Consider the following 17,168-nt stretch of genomic DNA (forward strand, 5'->3'; position numbering starts at 1 on the left):
ACTGTAAACTATCTGTTGATAATGAGTGAAAATAGTGCGAAATATCAAGTTTCCAGCTGCATAAATGGAGAAGTTATAACAAAGAATCTCATATCTGAACAATCAGTTGTATGGGAGCTATATGTAAAAGTGACCCGATCTTTGTTATTTTCACTGTAAGAATTCTGTTTATAGTAGTTGGAAGCATTGCAACATTTCATGTTCCTAGCTGCAAAAATCGAGGAGTTATAACGAAAATTCTCATAACTGAGCAATCTGTTGAATGGGAAATAGGTTATAGCGATCCGATCTTTGCCATTTTCATTGAAAGTATTCTTTTGATAATGAGTGACAACAGTGCAAAATTTCATGTTACTAGCTCTTTAAATGGAGGAGATATAACGAAAAATCTTATATCCGAACAATCAGTGGTATGGGAGCTATAGGTTATAGTGACCCGATCTTTGCAATTTTCACTACAAGTTTTCTGTTAATAATGGGTGGAAGTATTGCACAATTTCATGTTCTTAGCTGCATAAATGGAGAAGTTATAACGAAAAATCTCATATCTGAACAATCAGTTGTATGGAAGTTATATGTTATAGTGGTCCGATTCTTCCGGTTCCGACAAATGATTAATACAATATAAAAATACACCCACCTACCATATTTCATCCGGATATCTCGAAAACTGAGAGACTAGATTGCGTACAAACAGACGGACAGACAGACAGACGGACATGGCTAAATCGACTCAGCTCTATGTTCTGATCATTTAAGTATACATTTTAATGGTTCTATCTTTTCTTATTCTGGTACTTACAAACATCGGACCAAAGTTATAATACCATTTCATGCTCATGAAAGGTATAATTACGAATTGGTCACGAGCTTTCTCAGAAGATTTTTCAGCAAAGATAAGTAGCACATTGTCCTTTAACCTTGGATTCTTCTTCTGAAGAATTGAAAAAGTATATATATTTTATACCCTTAATTTTAAATTAGTACCGGTCAACGACTACCACAAGAAAATTTAAGTTTTTTATTAAATACGCGAAATTCAGTTACAGTTGTAAGTTGTTTAATAACTGTCATTTTATTCCTCAGAACCTACAAATAAATGTCTGAAAACCCCGAGCTTTAGGTCTGACCGCTAAAGAAGTTATACCTTAATAAAAAGCAGATTTTGTGCGAGTTGCACTAGAAATTTCCTGATTTTCTCGATTTTAGCAAGTAAACTGGTCATTTAAACCGTTAGTTTTGTTTTGGATAACTATTTATTGCTATTTACACGTATAAATAGTATTAACGAAGGTATAGAAACTGCATTTGGCAGTGCAGCCGCTTTGTGGCGGCAGCAATATGCCAGTATGCAGAATATCTCCATCTCAAAAAATTTCCCCATATACAAATATACTGATATACATATACATATATGAATGCAAATAATGCAGTAGTATAGAAAAAATTGGATGAACTGAAAAAGATCCAAAAGATGTAACAATTTTTCCTTATACTATTTAATAAAAAAAAAGTTAATCTGCTCCGAAAATTTCGCTTTTACTCCAATTTTTCGAGTCATTTACTCCCGAATCGAGTTTCAGTAGTCCGAACGCCGACGAACGAAATGTGTATCTCAGGCGCAGCGTTGGCCCTTTGCTACGACCGTAGTAAATTTGCTAAGATTTTTCAAAGCTTTTAAAATTTGCTACCCCACTACGTTTTATCCTATTTTTACCACGCTTTTTATATTTAATTAAACTTATAGGCAGCAACTATTTGTAAATCACTATAACTTCAAGAAAGTGGTAAACAGGCCAATGCTTCAAGATCTATATGTATACTGTTATCGAAAATTGTGCAAGAAGCGTCTGACCAAAAACATCTGAAAAAAATAGACCCCACCGGTCAATTTTCGCATAACAGACAGAAATATTCAATGTGCGAGAGGGATACGAAGTTGCGGAGAAAGGTAACAATGACTGCGTGTCGAACTACTTCCACGATGGATTCGTTGCCACAAATTAAAAGCGGCTAAACAGAGGCAATATTCCGTGGAAATCGAATTATTGATATTCTCAAATAAAGTAAATTTTAACTTATTTACGGAGAAAGTGCTGGAGTAACTGCCATACCTAAACGAAAGCGTTGGGCGGAACGGTTTCTGTCGCCTAGCGTTAGCGCCGAGGTGCCATACCTAAGCAAAAGCGTCAACGCTACGTCAATTGCAGAAATAACACCAACAATAAGCATAGGTTTGTTTGTGTGTAACACAAAAATGACAGTTTCGCCGTTTTCTGCAGCCAACTTTAATACCTAACGCCCTGTCAAAATCGGAATTTCCAACCGCTCAGCGCGACGCCGCGTTGTTTCGGTATGCCTCATACAAATTGTATGGCCATGAGAATTTTTTGACAGACAGACAACGCTGACGCTTTTGTTTAGGTATAGCAGTAAGTGGCAGAAATGGTTTAGTTCTATAAGTTCGGTATTTGGAAAACGCCACTGTAAAAGAAACAAGTATAATACAATACTTAAAATAGTAAAAATGTTATTGAAATTTAATTGTTATGTTTTGTTCTAGTTCTTTAATATACATATGAACTTAAAATAATAACTAATTTTTATCTTTTGCTGCGATTTTTTTATTTTTTACTACGATTTTATTGGTCTTTTGCTACGCAATCAGTTTCGTGAGGTGCCAACCCTGCTCAGGCGTATATATCTGGCATGTTGTGGAACATGTTGCCGACGATCACCAATGACTTGCGGATGGCTTTTTGTTTAAATCGGAATCAGTTACCACTACGGCATTAAACGTTTCGTGTGCTTTCGTATTTTAATCAGGTTGTGCCGAAAATAGCGTAGCTACTGTGTTTTTGATTTCTTATTGCAATTTTTGTCTTTACCCAGCAAACATTTGGAGTCATAAATGAGTCTTTAAGGAGTCCTATTTCGGAGCCATTATGCTCATAATGAGCTCATTTAAGAGTCCGATATGAGGGTGTTTCCCTTTCTCCGAAGGTCGACTTATATGAGCTTAAATTCATACAACAAATGAGCCTCAATATGAGACATATTGGACTCTTATTGGCCTAATATACGGCTCATTTTGGACTCTTTTTAAAACAATTATTGGCCTCATATATGAATCATTTCAGACTCTTTTCGAGCCTCTAATCAGCCTCATAAATTACTAAATTCGGACTCTTATTTTAGGTTGTTCCTTGAGTCTTATTGAACGCACTTTATTTGCAAAAGCATTCAGCGAAAATTCCTTTCAAATAACATGCATACATACTTACGTGCATATACACATTCCAACATGCAGGCAATAGCAGCAGCTACAGCTAAATTTTGTTCATTTATTGTTTTCTAATTATTTTCAATTTCTGTATAAACAAGTTTGGATATAAATTTCAAATCTTTATTGTTTTTATAATGGCACAAGGTGCTGGCTCATAACTTGGATCATATATGAGTCCTAAAAGATTCATATAAGAGTAAAAAAATTTTGGTTTTTGAAACTCATATTTCTTACCTACCTAGGACTCCCTTCGGACTCATATATTCTGAACGCTCAGAATATCTTTGCGGGGGTGGTGTCAGGTATGCATGTAAATTATAACTCCATTTCACTTTTTCAGAAAAAGGCACTAGCATTTTCTAAGAAATATTTAAAACTTCGGATAGTCTTTTATTGGTAGGGATGTTCCGATACAAGTAAATACGAGTATGTACTCGTTACTTTTGTTTCGATACCAAATACTTTTTTTACTCGAATCGTTGTTTCGATACCTACTTGGTATCGAAAGAAAAGTACTTGTATCGAATCGATTTGAGCAAGTGCCATATCTTGCCGGCTATATTTTTTCTATGGAAAATAATTGCTTCGATTTTATGAAAAATAATTGCTGTACGCAATGGAACCGCGAAAACGTGTGGCTAATGAACAAATATATCGCCGTTTAAAGTACAAAACCGCGTATCGTCATTCTGCAAAACCGCGTAACTAACATTGGCTGCCAAAAATTGGATTTGTCTCAATCTGTACCCTACAAGAACACTACGCGTTATATAACGAATCATGTAACGCAGAGTTGTAACGTAAATGCATGTTATACTCCCATAGAATGTTTACGTTAATTTCCTAAGGGCGACATGAAAAATCTAACAGGATATCGTGTTATAGATATGTTATGTGTAACATATGTTGGGGAAAATTTTAGTAGACGGACGGCAAATTCTAGAAAAAGGGGGGATGAGGGGGGGTAGAATAGGACCCCCTGATTTCAAAACTACCCCCCTTTTTTCTAGCAACCCTATAGTTCTTATATAATTTGTTGTTAAAGTTTTCTTATAAACGATGAATAAGATAGCAAAATAACATACAACTTAGTGCTACCAGACTGGAATTTTGAATAATAAAAGCGGATTTTTAATTCGGATTTTTTACTTAGTAGAATTATTATTTCTGTGTTGCCGAAGAAGGGGGGGCTGAACACATTTTGCAGAGACAACCTTTCTGCGTAGGCGGCCTTCGGCCGCAATTAGGGATTATAACCCTCAGGCAGTAGAATTCTCCTTTCTGTTTTGCGAAGAAAAGGAGCTGAACACCTTTTGCAGAGAACACCTTTCTACGTAGGCGGCCTTCGGCCGCACTTAGGGATTATAACCATCAGGCAGTAGAATTCTCCTTTCTGTTTTGCGAAGAAAAGAAGCGGAACACCTTTCTGCGTAGGCGGCCTTCGGCCGCACTTAGGGATTATAACCCTCAGGCAGTAGAATTCTCCTTTCTGTTTTGCGAAGAAAAGGAGCTGAACACCTTTTGCAGAGAACACCTTTCTGCGTAGGCGGCCTTCGGCCGCACTTAGAGATTATAACCCTCAGGCAATAGAATTCTCCTTTCTGTTTTGCGAAGAAAAGGAGCTGAACATTTTCTTTTGTATTGATTTCCCCTGTATTCCTTTTTAATCATTGCCTTCTTTGTATGTATTGTTTTGTACAATATGGCAACACATGTTATGTGTCAGTTTGCAACCATGTGTTATTGTAAATATCCGAGAAATTCAATGTAATTTACAAGTCGATAAAAGTTTAATTAAAGTGATTTATATACAAGATAAAATAAATGAAAAGTGTGTAAAGTATTAAGTACGGTGTTATGTGCATTTATATATATAAAAGTATGCACAAATGCTTTTTTGTTAAGGAAACCAAGTGGAACGACTTAAGAAATTTTAACAACAAATAACTTATAAACAATGATATTACTTATATTTTTAGTTATACATGTTTTAGAGGATACCTCCCTTAACATCCTGACCAAGTTTCATTTGTTAATTCCACCTGGTTTTCTTAAAACACAAGCTGCGGCTGACTACTAAAGCCCACCCCATATGTTTCCTGTACGTGTGTAAATTTTGACATGTGGTTTTGAGGGTATTGGTGAAATATTTAAATGTATTGGAGACTGCGTTAGTCGTGTCTGGTAGGGTATCCATTCGTCCTGAAATATACTAGCCAGAAATGCGATAGCTTTATAAAAATAGAGCCATTTTGAAATATGAGTGCTTTTACTCTAGAAAATAATTTCTACAACTTCTCATACGTGGTTTTGCATTTTGCTGATACGCGGTTTTGCACTTTAACCGACGATATATATCTATACCTCTATTGCAAATATATTGAAAATATTTGAGATAGGGCGTTTTGAATCGGCAGCTGAGATAAGGCATTTTTGAACCGAATTCTGAAATAGGATGTTCTTGAAAAGTTTTCTGAAATAGGACGTTTCTCAATCAAATTCCGAATAAGGGCGCTTCTGAAAAGTTTTCTGAGACAGGGCGTTTTCGAATTGGCTGCCGAGATAGGTCGCTCTTCCCCTCAGGTGTCGCATAAGGTACATCACAGATAATGCCAAGGCGCATCAATTACAGGTGATATCGATAGAAGCTATGCTTCTTCTTATGAGCACGCGTGTGTCAAATTATCGTCTGTTTTGCTTTGTTTACATATTCGCGTATACATACACATATACGTAAATATATACCCTGCAAACAAATGCTACCGAAATCTTTAAGAGTATCGGAAATTTGTTAAGATTCTTTTAGGAATCTTTAAAGAAAAACATATGAAGCGGTTTACAAGAACTAGTAAAGAAATTTCTGTACGATTTCTTAGAGAAAATTCTTAAAAAAAATTGTGAAATCTTTCAGAGTTCTATGAAATCCTGGTATGCAGGGTATACATATACATACGAATACGAATACATAAAGAAGATGTTGAAGACACAAGGAGTTCATACCAACGGTAAATGTTGTTTTTGTACGATTGCTACAACCTGTAGTTATTGAATCATGGATAATGCCTGAAAATTAATTTCAGTTTGTTGCATATAAAAGGATGAAAAATTATCGATATAAGTAGGTATCGATACATTCGGCTTACTCATATAAGTAGTAACGAAATAGCGATTTGAGTAAACCCAGTTGAGTAGGTATCGATACTTTCATGGTATCGGAACGTCCCTAATTATTGGACCTTTTATTTCAAACAGGTTTTAGATTGTTATAACAAGAATGCACGCCTTTATTTTTATATTAATAATTTAATTTATCAACCAAACCAAAAATATCAAAAATGGAGTTGTCAATTATGTTCCCGACACCACCGACATGCACATGTATATTTGTATGTACACCTGTGGGTATGTTAATAAACGCATACACATTATTTCTTTGTATTTTAATAGTTGTTGGTTGAAATAGTGGCCCATAAAGGGCAACAATTTGTGATTTTTTTTTGAAATTTGACACAAAGTGCATCTGTATATGTATGTATGTTTACGTAGGTACGCATATAAAGAAATATAGAAATATCAAAAATCCATTAATTTTGCAGTGCGAATATCCGGTTAATATCCATTCATTTGGTTATCCGGATATTCTAGGCAATATTTGAACAGATTCGTAAAATCGTTCTAAAAATTACTCGGTAGTAGTGCACTTTGGCGAAGATAGGTCAAAATGGACGGAAAAAGTTCGAGCGTGTATCAATCGACGCGTCTTAAGGCCAATAATAACAATCCGAGACCGGAAATTAACATTTTTAATTAATTAATGAGTTATTTGCAAAAAACACTTGCACTTTCCGCACTATGTTTTGATGAATTTCACGCAAATGAATGGAATAAATGAACTTAATTGAACGCGTATTTATTAGTTTTTATACATTTGTGATGTTTTAAGTGTACGCTTTCGCGAAATTCTGTATTTAATAGCGATATTCCGATGGTGAAAATCCGCACAACATGTTGTGTAGTTAATATTAAAAATAAAATGGAACTAAATTGCTGCTGCTACTGTATTAAAAAAGTTTTTGTACGTCCAACTTATTTATGCGTAGGCGGCCTTCGGTCGCGCTTAGGGATTATAACCCTCACAACGTAGAATTCTCCTTTCTGGCAAAATAAATATCCTAAAACATAATCTATGCAATTGCTTTTGCAATATTATATACAAAAAATTTAGTTATGCTAGTGCTAGTTTCTGTTCTGTTATTGCTGTCGGGAAATAAAACAATCGCACTGTGGCCACGGCCAGCCTTAAACATTATACTTCCTAAGCTTTCGCAATATTCTGAATTGTGCTGAATTAAAGAATGGAGCTGAGTTAATGATGCATTTAATACATGCAAACGGTATGAGAGATGCTAAACGGTGTTGAGATGCTAATTTGTGATGATATAAAAAAGTATACTTACATATGTATGTACGAAATATGCATACTTACAACATATGCGTATAAATAATTTACCTACATAATTAAGGAGGTGTGTGCGTACACACATACATATGTACATGCGCGCTTTCATTCATGCATATACATATGCACATATGTATGCATAAATCCACGCATATGCATTTTTTGCGCGTTTATGTTGATTGTGATAGAATCATCAAATAATTAATGAGCTGAGAAAAAGCTTTATCGTCGCACCAACATATTGACGTAATAGTAAGCGTTGTGATACTGCGTTAAAATATTCAAAGAAGTTTAAAACAAGTAAAAAAATTGCAAACAAAAATTTTACAAAAAATATATTAGTTCATTTTCGTTTTATCGGGTGCGATTTGTAAATGGAGAGAAGTGATCCGCATTTGCTAAGTCAACTATTATACCAATGCAACTGTAGACAAAAGAAACTAAAACGTGCAAGATTAAAAAAAAGAACTAACAGCTTTCATAATACTAACAATCCTTATAGCAATAAGTTTTCAAAAGATCAAAGATCTTCAGAACCATCTTCAGTATGGCGAGCAATAACTTTAACACCGCTGACGTCTACACAAGGCAGCGATGTTTAAAATATTGGCGCTTCCTCGCACTTTTTGCAGTGCTTTATAGCAACGCATCATTGCTAGTAGCAGCCTCCGCAGTGGACAATAGCGTTGACAGCACGACTGATGCTGTTGAGAGTGTTGGCTCAATTTCTGCTGGTGGAATTAATGATGTTATTCAGAAGTCCACGGAAATCTTACCACTCCCTCATGTATTGCGACATCAGAAACATCACTCACATCATCAGCCTTTGAAGCGAACACCGTTGCACCAACAACTAAGAGGCAATTACAGCAACTCCAACGCAAGCATCATAAACAGCAGCGGTAGTATCAGCAACAAGAACATTTATTTCCAAGCGCAATTTCAACCGTTAATGTCAGATCACTTCCGTCATCCAAAACACAGACATTCATGGGGACGTCACGTTCACCCAATTCTTCGCCATCAACAACATAATCTGCAGGAAACCAAAACGGCTACTGCAGCGGTGGCAACATCTCCACCAGTAATAGACGTAGCAACGAAGCCACCGGTCAATGGCAATAGTGGAACACAGCAGCATAAAAAAGCACAAAGTCACTTTGATCGCGGTGGCCTCTATCAATCGCCTTATCAGTGGAAAACAAGAGGCCCGAAAATACGAATTGGCAGGCGCTTCCAGATTAAAGCCCAACCGAATAGCAAGAGAACTTCACTGAAATTGAACGCCGGCTCAGATAATAAGACCATCGCACAAGAAGATGAAATGAATTACACAGATTCTAATAGCAAAGATTATAAAGTCAGTTTGAGTATAGCACCTGAAGGAAGCATGGATAGTCACACTGAATATGATGATTCGTATGGTGATTCAGAGGATGATAGCATAAGTGCAAATGAATTTCCCCAAGTCGGCGACATGCACGTAGGCAAACATCAACCCGCTGTCAAAAGCTATACTGAATTATTTAACGATTTACGTATGCCGCCAAAGAAGCGCGACTATCCCCACCCATATACTGCAGGTCGTCAGGTCGCACATATAGGTGGAGACGCCGATGAAAGCAAAACATACAATTACTTTTCATCTAACTCTGACGAGAATAGCGATGCAGACTTCTCTAATGAAAAGTGGCAGCGGATTGAACAAGAGCACCATCGTAAACAGCAAGAACATCAGCGACAGATGTTGGCATTGCGTGCGCATCCTTACAGTCATTACACAGAGGCAGCTGCAACAGCAGCAGTATCTGCAGTGACAGATGCAATAAAACCACATCGGAATAGTGATGATGTAAGTGCAGTTTTTTTTATATTCATATTTTGAACTATATTAGGCACGGTGCACATTAGAGCGATACGATATGAAAGCGAGGTTGGGCTTGCGCGCAGTGCACATTAGAGCGATACGACATGCGATACCATATGCGGAGCGATAGCTAAACAAACGTCTTTCATTAATTATTACTAACTAGAAAAAACTTAAAACTAAAACAACTTACTAAAAACTGCTGAATTAATTTGAAAAGTAGATATGTTCAATACCGAGCAATATATATATTTTTAACAAATTGGCTGAAACTAAATAAGTTATTCAAATTTTCATGAAAAGTTATTTTAGAATATTGCTGTTCACTACAAGAAGAAATCCATAATGCTGCACAAAAAAGTGGTTAACCTCAGAACTCAACAGGCAAACACCGATCGTCTACCAACTGTCATTTTGACAGATAGTTGCGAGCAATATGATTTCAAGCTTTTGTGTGTGGGCATTTGATGTATTCATATAAGCATTTGCTACATGACGCATTCAGATAACATTCTCCCTGAATATTTTTTAGAAAGAGAATTTAAATAATATTTTTATTCTATATTCTTAAATATCTTATGGCTTAAAGAAACATTTTTTTCTGGTATCCAAATTCAAAAAATAGTAAAACTTCTCAAAACTTTTTGTTTCATTTACACTTTCTCTCAAAAAAAAAGTTTAGTTGGATAAGTAACGGTTTTGATTCATAATATAGTATTTAAACACATATAAGATTCGCAAAATTCGCAATATTTAGAAAACTGTACACGTTTTAAATTTAAAATAAAAATTATATGGAGAACTCATCAAAATATTAAAAAATTAACTGTGCAGTGCACACCCAGTAGAAGTGAAGGCTGCAATTTAGTTTGGCATCCCCGGAGTTCTGCATTAAGGTAGCTATGGAACGGTAGAGGGAGTTCTCCTGATTGTAAATATATATACTTTTAGCCGCAGCAGGCTTATACACCCCTATGCTGTAATCCGAAAGTTCGTAGTTACGAATTCGTAGCTCCGTTCCGAAAATTCGAAAATTGGTATGCTGTAATCCGATCGTAACTATCAACGGCGTTACCAACTAAAATAGTGAAATTCGAAGTTCTTAATCAGCTGCTTTGACAGAAACAAATCAAAATAAATAGAATCGCAAGTGAACAGTGAAATTAAAAAAAATTGTTTAATCGTATTTGAAAAAGCTTTTCCTTAATTAAGTAAAATAGAATGGATTCAGTGGCCGGTGCACTTTTGTCTCAGGAGGAAGAACATGCTGCAGTCAACTGTTGCATTAATATACAAAGGAGATTGCTACGAGACAGTTCTGATCCATTTACCTTAAATGATAAATATATGTTCCCTCTTTTTAAGGGCGTCCATACAACTAAATATTGTGTTGCTTTAAATCTTGCAACGCTTTCCCAAAATTCCACCACATCCTCTTTAACTATTACAAAGCCTCGGGCAATGTCCGGCCTTTCGCTCATGCTTTCCAGCAGTTTTTCGTATTGCGAGCGATTTGTTGTGATTGTCGACATGATAATTTTGTAAACATTTAATAATACATTGGTTTTTATTCACACTTCAACTTAAATACATATTTTTGCGTTTCCACACTTAATTTTATTGATATTTTAAAAGAATTCGCTTCGCTCCGACACCAGTTGCTCTTCGTAGAAAATTCCCGACAAATAAATACAAATTACAGCTACGTCGGATTCAGGCATACCAACGTTACGAATTTCGAAGATGGTCTCCGAATTTCGAAATTACGATACGGCAACGCGGATTACAGCATACCAATTTTAAGATTCGTAGCAAAATCGAATCTACGACGGATTACAGCATAGGGGTGATAGTTTTTAAGTTATTTGTTATTAAAGTTTGTAAATTGAACTAACCTCGGCGCTATTTCTCACAATAAACACTATATTTATGTACACACTTCGGCAAAATAGTTGCATTAAAACCCCGGCCTGAGATTTCCACTTCAATATACAATTCTTAATTAATTAATTAAGTAAAACGCGTTTATAAATGTCTTCACAAACGTTTGCACATTTCACAAACAAGCAGAAATAACAATGGCTGACAGTAACACAAAATGTATGCTACCATACGTTAAAAAAAAATACACCACAAATATGTGCGTATAATTAGGGAGTATAAGTGTACAATACGTACATACATTGCTCTTATTAAAAATAATAATATTAGGATCGATAGGGGTCTTACTCCTAATCACAACGGTATAATTTTGGTTGGAAATAATATTTACTGGTGTTATTGTAGTTCAAAGTACACAAATGTAGAAAACGTACATCGATAATTTGATAAATAATGAAAATTTTTAATAAAAAATCGCGCGGTTTTTTATTAAAAATTTTCGCCTGCGGCCCTTTTTCCATAAAAATCAATACTTCGATAAATAATGAAAATTTTTAATAAAAAATCGCGCGATTTTTTATTACAAATTTTCGCCTGCGGCGCTTTTTCCATAAAAATCAATACTTCGATAAATAATGAAAATTTATAATGGAAGTGGGTATACGCTTCACATAATTTGGTTATACCTGCGATAGAAAGAGACAAGAAATCACACGTACAGGTAACATCCTCTTAGATTTTCCATATCGCCCTTAGGAAATTAACGTAAACATTCTATGGGAGTAAAACATGCATTTATGTTACACCTCTGCGTTACATGATTCGTTATATGACACGTAGTGTTCTTGTAGGGAAGTCAAATCAAAGTTATTTTGTTTTTGTTTTCTTCGCTATTCCCGTCGCTTTGCTGGCTGCTCATGTGTGTGTATGTTTGTACGTGTGTTAAGCTACAATGCAAAAACCCGACTACTACACGTGGTCATGTAAAGAGTAGCGCGGTTGCCCACGAACGTGTACGTAGCGTAGCGTAGAAGTACGTAGAAACATACCAAGTTTGCTGTTGATAGAAAGAGAGAGATGCTACGTCTACGTCACGGTCATGCGGTGGTGAGTTTTTGTTAACACGCAGATGTCATAAGATAGATCGTGTCAACTGACACGTTCTCCGTTTTTACGTCCGTGGGTAACTGCGCTTTATGGTTCAAGGAGTACCCAAAATTAACCAAAATGCATATCACCATTTAAAGTACAAAACCGTGTATCAACAAAATTCAAAACCGCGTATTAAGATAATGCAAAACCGCATATGTGAGGTTGCATAAATTATTTTCTAGAGAGTAAAAACACTCATATTTCAAAATGGTTCTCTTATAAAGCAATCGCATTTCTAGCTAGTATGTATATTTTAGGACGAATAGATAAGGATTGAACCAAGAGCTTGTGTGAGCAAATAAAATTTTGGACAGCAAATGTCAGTTACGCGGTTTTGCAGAATGACGATACGAGGTTTTTTTACTTTAAACGACGATATGAAGAATGTGGTCCAATTAACATTGCCATGTCCTAGGTCAGAACCATATACTCCAGCTCTGCATTACATCAGAGTAGCACAAAACTTCTTCAAGGGATTACTCCATGGAGTATCTACCTCTCGGCAACACAGCGCAATAAACATCGTATAGGCATTACGATCAAGAATGATAGAATACAAGATTGCGCCGATCAGAGAGGATTTTTGAGAATAACTTTTGTGTGACGTCACACTGGTGCAATCGCGAGAGAGAAATGCCAAAAGGTGAGCAAGAATGGAAGAAGAAAAAAAAATGTTGCAAGGAAAACGTAAACAAGTTGCACAAGTGTGACGTCATGCAAACCACGATTCTGTCAAATTCGTTAAGAGAGGAAAAGCGGTCCGAGATCGGCGCAACCTTTGTATTCTCTCAATCGTGCATTACGATCATTAAAACTCGAGCAATGATCGGTTAACAATGAGCTGGTGTAGAAACTAGGGATGTTGCGAATGTGGAATTTTAGACATCCGCGGATGCGAGTGCGGGTGCGGATGTTTAAAAGCTAACATCCGCGGGCTGCAAATGTCGGATTTATCCTCCTGACTTTCATCTACACGATCTAGAATCATGGCAAGATCGTTGTTTAAACACCGTTGTGTTCCAATTTGGAGAACCAATTATTTTGGTTGTTTCAGAATTTGGAGAACCTGTTACGTCATCAGCGTTTTTCGATTTAAGTTTTTGTAATTCATTTTTAATCATGTCTTCTGTGACTGGTTTCCAGCAGAATTAGTTTAAAATCTTCTTATATTGTTAAAAAGGTACCTCGTTTTTTATAATAATTTGAATTATTGGCATCACGGACGATAAAGGTATCAGATTTGCTTAGATAGATAGATAGATAATTAATAGAGGCATGCACTGCGACCAGCAGGTCTATTGTGCCCTCAACCATTCACAGTACCTCATCTAATCCTAGAGAGCCCAAAAATTTGAGGAGATCCCCAGGGATTAGCGACTGTATTGCTTCGTTACTTGACCAGTAGTGGCCCAGGTGCCTCTCCCGTCTTCTCGCGACCGCCACGCATTCGCTAAGCAGGTGCACGGGAGTCTCCTCGGTCACGTCGCAGAAACGACATAGGTCGTTGGACCAAATCCCTAGCTTGTGCAGGTGGCCTCTCAGTCTGCAGTGACCCGTCAGAAAACCTGTTATGATCCTTAGTTTTCCTTTGGATAGATTAATAACTGCCCTGTACCTCGTGAGGTTGTAGCCTCCCAGTAGTTGTTTTGCTTGACGTAAACCTGTAGTGTTGCGCCAGTGTTGATTCCTTTGTGTGTTCCTTTCTTTCCTGAGCTCTTCCTTGATTGTACTGGGTCCAATCGCTAGGAAGGGCTCAGGCCCTATAGGCGACGAGGCGGCCGCCAATCTAGCTAGTCGGTCCGCTTCTTCGTTGCCCGCAACTCCTATGTGTCCTGGTACCCAAGTTAATTGGATTTTGTTGTGCACTGCCAGGCTGTTGAGCCTATCTATGCACTCAAGAACCAAGGATGACTTGACCTCAAATGCTGAGAGGGCCTTGAGTGCCGCCTGGCTGTCGCTCAATATTAAGATTCTCTCATTACGGTAATTCCTCCGTAGGTTAATCTCTGCACACAGACTGATGGCATAGACCTCCGCCTGGAAGATACTCGGGTACGCCCCCATAGGTACCGAGAGCTGTAGCCTCGGCCCGTAGACGCCAGCCCCAATGCCTTCCGGAGTCTTCGAGCCGTCTGTGTACCATTGCAACGAGCTCGATTGGATCAGCCTCTCCATGAGAGAGGTGCTCCAGGTCGCCTTGGTGCAAAGCTCTATTTTGAAATTCCTGTCAAAGTTAACCACCTTAGGCCTGTCGTCTCTGGGGAGTAAAGCTAGCGGAACTTGGGAGCCTAGCTTGTCTCTGTTCCTTAATGATATGGTTTTGCCCCTGCCAAAGCCTTCCCTCGCGAAATTTAGTAGAGTTCGCTTTGCAGCCTGTTCTATGGTAAGGTGCAGCGGCTCGAGCTCGAGAATCACCTCCAGCGCTGCCGTCGGACATGTGCGCATTGCCCCCGTAGTGCATACACATGCCAGACGTTGAAGCTTGGTGAGGGATTGCCTCACCGTGGTGAGGGTGGTTCTCGAGGCCCAAGCCACTGCTCCATAGGTGACTATTGGTCTAACTATCATGGTATACATCCATCTCAGAATCCTGGGACTGCAGCCCCAGGTCTTTCCTGCCAGGCGTTTGCATACCATTAGTGCCCTCGTAGCTTTGGAAGTGACCGCGTCAACATGTGCCTTCCACAGAAGTTTAGAATCCAGGGTTAGTCCTAGATATTTGACTTCGGTGGCGACGTTGATGGCGACCCCATTCAAAGAAATGTTCCTCATGCCTGGAAGCGTTCTTCTTCTAGTGAAAGGGACAATAACCGTTTTAGAGGGGTTGATGTTGAGGCCCATGTCCGCGCACCAGCCTCTTGCCAGGTTTAGTCCCCTTTGCACTATGTCACATAGAGTGCTCACGAACTTTCCTCTGGCGATAATCACGATGTCATCCGCATAGCCTTGACAGCGGATGCCATTGTCCGTGAGAATCCGTAGAAGTTCGTCCACAACTAGGCTCCACAGGAGAGGGGATAAGACTCCTCCCTGCGGGCAACCTTTTGTAGTTTTTAACTGTAACACGCTGTCCCCGATATCGGTTTCAGCGATTCTTGAATTTAGTAGCCTGGCTATCCAACTGCGGATCGTTGCCTGCACATTGCGTTTTTCGAGTGCCCGGTCGACACTGATATGAGAGGTGTTATCAAACGCCCCCTCAATGTCAATGAAGGCACAGAGTACTGTTTCCCCACACTCAAATGCATCTAGTACTTCCGTAGATAGGGTGTACAGTGCGGTGTCCGTAGACCTGCCCACTCTGTAGGCATGTTGGTCGGGGTGTAAAGGCACCTGTTTAAGGGTGCTGTTCCTGATTTCACGGTCGATCACCTTCTCCATCGCCTTAAGCAGGAAGGAGGTAAGGCTTATCGGCCTGAAGGACTTAGCTAGAGAATAATCTCTCTTTCCTATCTTCGGGATAAAAATGACCCGAGCCCTTTGCCACGCCTCGGGGATGTGAGCGAGCGCTAGGCTAGCCCTCATGATGTTCACGAGGTGTGGAAGTAGGAGCTCCTTGCCCTGCATCAGCAGCACTGGACTGATGCCATCCACCCCCGGGGATTTATACCGGTCAAAGGAGTCCAACGCCCAGCAGACTGATCGGTGGGTAAATAGACTCCTAGCCAGCTTCCAGTCCACCGGGGACGGCCGAAGTGGGAGTGGCATCCGGGAAATGGGCCGAAAGCAGGGCAAGTGCCCTTTCCTCTTCGTTGCCTGAGTACGTGCCATTGGCTAGCTGGATTGCTAGTCTGGTATCTGTATGGTCCCTTGCCAAGGCCTTGTGTAGCCTGGCAGCTGAAGGAGTCGATGAGATGCCCTCACAGAACTTCCTGAAACTGTCGCGTTTAGCCCTCCTGATTTCTTTACTGTAGTTAGTTAGACTTGCTGAATACTCATCCCAGCGCCCTGTGCGCTTTGCTCTATTAAATAGTTTGCGTACCTCCTTTCTGAGCACCGATAACTTCCGAGACCACCAGTTGGGCTGCGCCTTCCCTCCTGGTTTTGTCTCCGGGCAGCTTGAGTGAAAGGCATCTACAATGGCGCCATTTAACTCATTGACGGTGCTCTCTAGGCTCATGCAGTTAGTGTACCTGTTCCTGGACTTAATTCCAGTTAGGTTTGACTCTAAAGTCTCGCTGTACTTTGTCCAGTCAGTTTTCCTGGGGTTCCTGTTTGCCTGCCTAGTTATGACCTCTACTCCCAGTGCAAACTGGATAATCCTATGGTCTGATAGTGAGGGCTCCGATGAGACCCCCCACTGGGTGACCAGAGGGCTAGCCAGTCTGTTGCTAAGCGTGATGTCTAGTACCTCCTCTCTAGCCCTCGTTACAAATGTCGGTGTTTGGCCAACATTGTGGATGCTTAGTTCCTCACTTAAGATGTACTCTAGGAGACACTCACCTCTGCGGTTCGTATCCGTGCTGCCCCACTCGACATTGTGGGCATTCGCATCGCACCCTATGATGAGGTGGAGCCGTCTC

The 17,168-nt window shown here is 39.0% G+C and overlaps 1 protein-coding gene and 1 long non-coding RNA gene across 9 annotated transcripts; one reads left to right on the forward strand and one right to left on the reverse strand.

Annotated features, from left to right (window-relative positions):
- Nucleotides 1-3,280: 3,280 nt before the first annotated feature.
- LOC118749518 lies at nt 3,281-3,742 on the reverse strand. The gene is made up of 2 exons (XR_004994235.1): nt 3,521-3,742; nt 3,281-3,463 (listed from the first exon to the last, which is right to left on the reverse strand). It is a non-coding gene; the product is annotated as an uncharacterized LOC118749518 (long non-coding RNA).
- A 3,337-nt stretch (nt 3,743-7,079) lies between these two features.
- Nucleotides 7,080-9,845, forward strand: LOC118749516. 8 transcript variants are annotated; one of them, XM_036484310.1, is made up of 2 exons: nt 7,080-7,361; nt 8,088-9,845. In XM_036484310.1, exon 2 carries the CDS (start codon nt 8,293-8,295, stop codon nt 9,628-9,630), a length of 1,338 nt encoding a protein of 445 aa, XP_036340203.1. In that variant the 5' UTR covers nt 7,080-7,361; nt 8,088-8,292; the 3' UTR covers nt 9,631-9,845. The 8 variants fall into 8 exon arrangements, with proteins under 8 accessions (XP_036340203.1, XP_036340208.1, XP_036340201.1 ...); XM_036484315.1 differs by having other exon boundaries at nt 8,131-9,845; XM_036484308.1 differs by lacking the exon at nt 7,080-7,361 and adding an exon at nt 7,368-7,747.
- The last annotated feature ends 7,323 nt before the right edge of the window (nt 9,846-17,168 follow it).

Source organism: Rhagoletis pomonella, unplaced genomic scaffold (genome assembly GCF_013731165.1).
Source record: "Rhagoletis pomonella isolate Grant_MI unplaced genomic scaffold, Rhpom_1.0 Rhpom_scaffold_00017, whole genome shotgun sequence".
Lineage (NCBI taxonomy): Eukaryota > Metazoa > Arthropoda > Insecta > Diptera > Tephritidae > Rhagoletis > Rhagoletis pomonella.